Here is a 3,323-nt window from a genome sequence, read left to right on the forward strand (position 1 = left end):
CTTTTGAGGTTAAACTAAAGATGATAACACCAAATCAATGTGTATGTTTCTATTCTTACATATTATCTTTCAAATGATAGTATTGACCAACTATTATAGGTATATGATACAAATTTGATGTTAAAAGGAGTTGTAGAATTAGAAAGGGAAACTTTAAGCTATGAAAAAACAACTTGTTCGAGATATGAAGAAGAAGGATAAGGAGGTGGCAATTAAAGTGAAGGAATTGATGATCAAGGATGTCGAACTGAGTGTTAAAAGGAAGAATTTGATAAGGTGGTTGTTAAATGTTATGAATTGAAGATTTTGTTGGTTAGGATAGAGGGAGAAGCCAAGAAATTTAATGTTATTTCGGTACTAGAGGCTAGGTTGAATATGATGGATGACACCGAGGAAAGTAAAATGGATTTTTGGGATAGAGAGAAATGAGAGAAAGCTTTGAAGTGGTTGAAAGGTGAGGAGGGGTGATTAGATGATGGTGTATATGATAGCATGAAAGATTTTGAAGTGGAAGAGGAAGATATCGAAAGTTCTTCGAAAGAATAAGTTGGTTTGTTGAAATAACATTGACTTTTGTTTTTGGGTTAGGAATATGCATATTTTAGATAATTCTTTTTGATTTGGTATGTAATAATTATATTTCGGATGAATTAGGAAGCATGGTACTCCTAGTCCTTTGGCTGCTATGACTAGATTTTGGTATTGCCAAAAATATCTAGGTTGTAATTCCAATAAGAGGTGAGAAATAAATCATCGGCGAGTAGTTGAAATTTTTTGGCTTACATAGTCAATCTACTAAATATGAGGATTTAGGGTTATAATTTTTGAATAATTTTTGTAGAAGTCAATGGTAACGTGTAATTTTCATAGAAAAATAACCTTTAGAAAGTATTTGAAAATGAATCTAAAGATATCATGAAAATGAGTTCTTAGCCTTATCGTTTCAAAAGGTATTTTGTAAAGAGGGAACTACTTAGTTTTTTTAATTAAATAAGTAACAGGAGGTAATCCATTAATGGGTTTTTTAAACAAAGGATCCTGGGTTAATAACATAATATATTTGCAAAAGATAAGGATTCAAGATTGTATACATCTTAAGTAAGTTAATAATAAGTAGAAGCCAATCTTAAGAGTACATCCAAAGATACCAAAGAATTGTGTACCTTACGTCAGTCAGGATTATCTTGAGTGAAAAATTTTCTTAGATGATATCTTGGGATGATATCTTGGGATAATATATTGGGATGATATCTTAGGATAATATCTTGGAATGATATCTTGGGCCCCCCTGCGTTAAAATATGGACTTTAATTTAATATCTTAGATTTGAGATATTCTAATGTTTTGTTATTCTTATCATAGTGAACATACTATGTTCAAACCAATAGACAACATAATTTTTTTTTGAATATCTTGGGATAACCTCATCCTAGGATTGTTTCCTTGGGACATTTTACATCGTTGGGATATTCCCTTACGCTTTAGTTTAAAATGCCAATGTTAAATGTGTGGGTATAAGTTCCTAGTTATATGACATGTCCATGTCATTCCATTGATTTTGCTTAAGATCTAACATATAGTTAGTAATATGGTGGCTTTTGATTACTAAAGCATAACTTGATCATCATATCCTTTGACTATTGTTTGAATTTGTGCGACCAGGTGAGGTGTCTTAACCTAGTCTTTCAGAACGGTGTTAGACTATAAAGCTTAGAAGGTATCTTGGATACCTTGGATCCTAGGGGGAATCATCAGTCCCTATAATCTTGCTCAAGAACTTTGATATCTGCAAAAAAATATCGTGGGTAAAGGGTAAAGGGTGGATGTTAGCTTAAGTAAGACCCCTCGAATGGTTATGTTAGTATCAATAATGAGAATATATAATTGATAAATGAAATCGGAAAGGAAAAATGAATGTCTTGGACCAAGATCTTGGGCTTAGGAAAAATAGTTCTTAAGATGTATAGTGTTCCAGGATCTTGGTAACACATGACCATGTATGGTAGATACCTAGTATGCTCCTTTCTAGCTTCCTAATCTATAATGTAAGGACCTTCCCATTTTGGAGCAAGTTTCCCTACACTATGTTCGGCTGTATTTTTCAAAACGTTTCTAAGGAAAAGATCTCCTACCCAAAACCTTCTTATTAAGATATTCTTGTTGTAAGATTTGGAAATCTTTTGCTGATATGCCACTATCCTTATCTTGGAAAGATCCCTGAGTTCGTCTACCGTGTCAAGGTCATTAGCTAGAATCTTGTATTTTTCTTCTTGGTTGTAGAATCTTGTACTAGCTATAAGAATTATGACTTCTGGAGGAATCACAGCCTGAGTTCCAAATACAAAAGTGTATGGTGTTTGTCTTGTAGAATATTTAACTATGGTCCTATCTACCTGAAGAACCAAGGGTAATTCTTCAATCCATCTTTGTCTACTTTCTTTGATTCTTTTCTTTAGGTTACCGACTATAATCTTGTTGCTTGACTTAGCTTGACCATTTTCTTGAGGATAAATAGGTATAGATGTGATAATTTTGATTCCCTAACATACGTAAAACTTTTGTCTTGTTTTATCAATAAATTGAGGTTCGTTATCACATATAATTTTAGAAAGGATACCAAACCTGGTCAGGATATTATGGTTGATGAAGGATGTCAATTCCTTTTCTCTAACTTGGATAATGTCTTCAACTTCTGTCCATTTAGAGAAGTAATCGGTCATTTCTAACATGAAAACTTTACCTCCTGGTGCTTTATGAAGTTTGTGAACAATATCCATGGCCCATCTCATGAATGGAGGTATAATTGGATGTAAAGGTTAAGCTGGTTGGTTTCAGATATTGGAGAAGAGTGCATATAGTATCCTATCCTCAAGATCTTAGAGAAGAGTGCCCTGCCACCTATATGGTTGCTATATTTTCCTTCATGAATTTCTGTAAGGATGATCTTGGATTCATTGTCTTCAAGAAACCTAAGATAGGACCTGCTGCAAATTTTTTGTATAAGGTATCTTCAATGATATTGAACCTGGAAGCTTTAATTCTGAAGGTTCTTAGGTATAAATCTTGAAGGAAGATAAAAGATTGGCTAATGCGTCTGCTTATGTGTTAGGTGAATTCTAAAACCAATATTATTGCTTCATATTCTAGCTCGTTGTTGGTTGCTTGAAAATCACAACTTGTTGCACAGAGCATAATTTTTGATACATGAAAGTGACCCTCGGTAGCTATAAAGTGGATTGATAATGCAAAGACTTGAATGGTTGAGTAGCAAAGTGTTTTGGTGAGAAGTGATAGCGAGGAATTATATTGTATTGACTGGAGAC

At 33.4% G+C, this 3,323-nt stretch overlaps 1 protein-coding gene across 1 annotated transcript; it reads right to left on the reverse strand.

The window, feature by feature from the left end:
• Positions 1-2,033: 2,033 nt before the first annotated feature.
• Positions 2,034-2,720, reverse strand: LOC145089235 (uncharacterized). The gene is made up of 3 exons (XM_079027700.1): positions 2,673-2,720; positions 2,394-2,540; positions 2,034-2,327 (listed from the first exon to the last, which is right to left on the reverse strand). The coding sequence occupies exons 1-3, from the start codon at positions 2,718-2,720 to the stop codon at positions 2,034-2,036; spliced, it is 489 nt and encodes a 162-aa protein (XP_078883826.1).
• Positions 2,721-3,323: the final 603 nt, after the last annotated feature.

Source organism: Lactuca serriola, chromosome 2 (genome assembly GCF_051521515.1).
Source record: "Lactuca serriola cultivar US96UC23 chromosome 2, Lser_US96UC23_V15, whole genome shotgun sequence".
In the NCBI taxonomy this organism is placed as follows: domain Eukaryota; kingdom Viridiplantae; phylum Streptophyta; class Magnoliopsida; order Asterales; family Asteraceae; genus Lactuca; species Lactuca serriola.

What these genes read in the sequence shown, in the direction of transcription:
- LOC145089235 (XM_079027700.1), bottom strand. Translation starts at nt 2,720, where the DNA reads ATGACCGATTACTTCTCTAAATGGACAGAAGTTGAAGACATTATCCAA. An exon ending in AAGTTGAAGACATTATCCAA is followed by an intron (nt 2,541 to 2,672) that starts GTTAGAGAAAAG and finishes TACGTATGTTAG; the next exon opens with GGAATCAAAATTATCACATC. An exon ending in AATTACCCTTGGTTCTTCAG is followed by an intron (nt 2,328 to 2,393) that starts GTAGATAGGACC and finishes TTTGGAACTCAG; the next exon opens with GCTGTGATTCCTCCAGAAGT.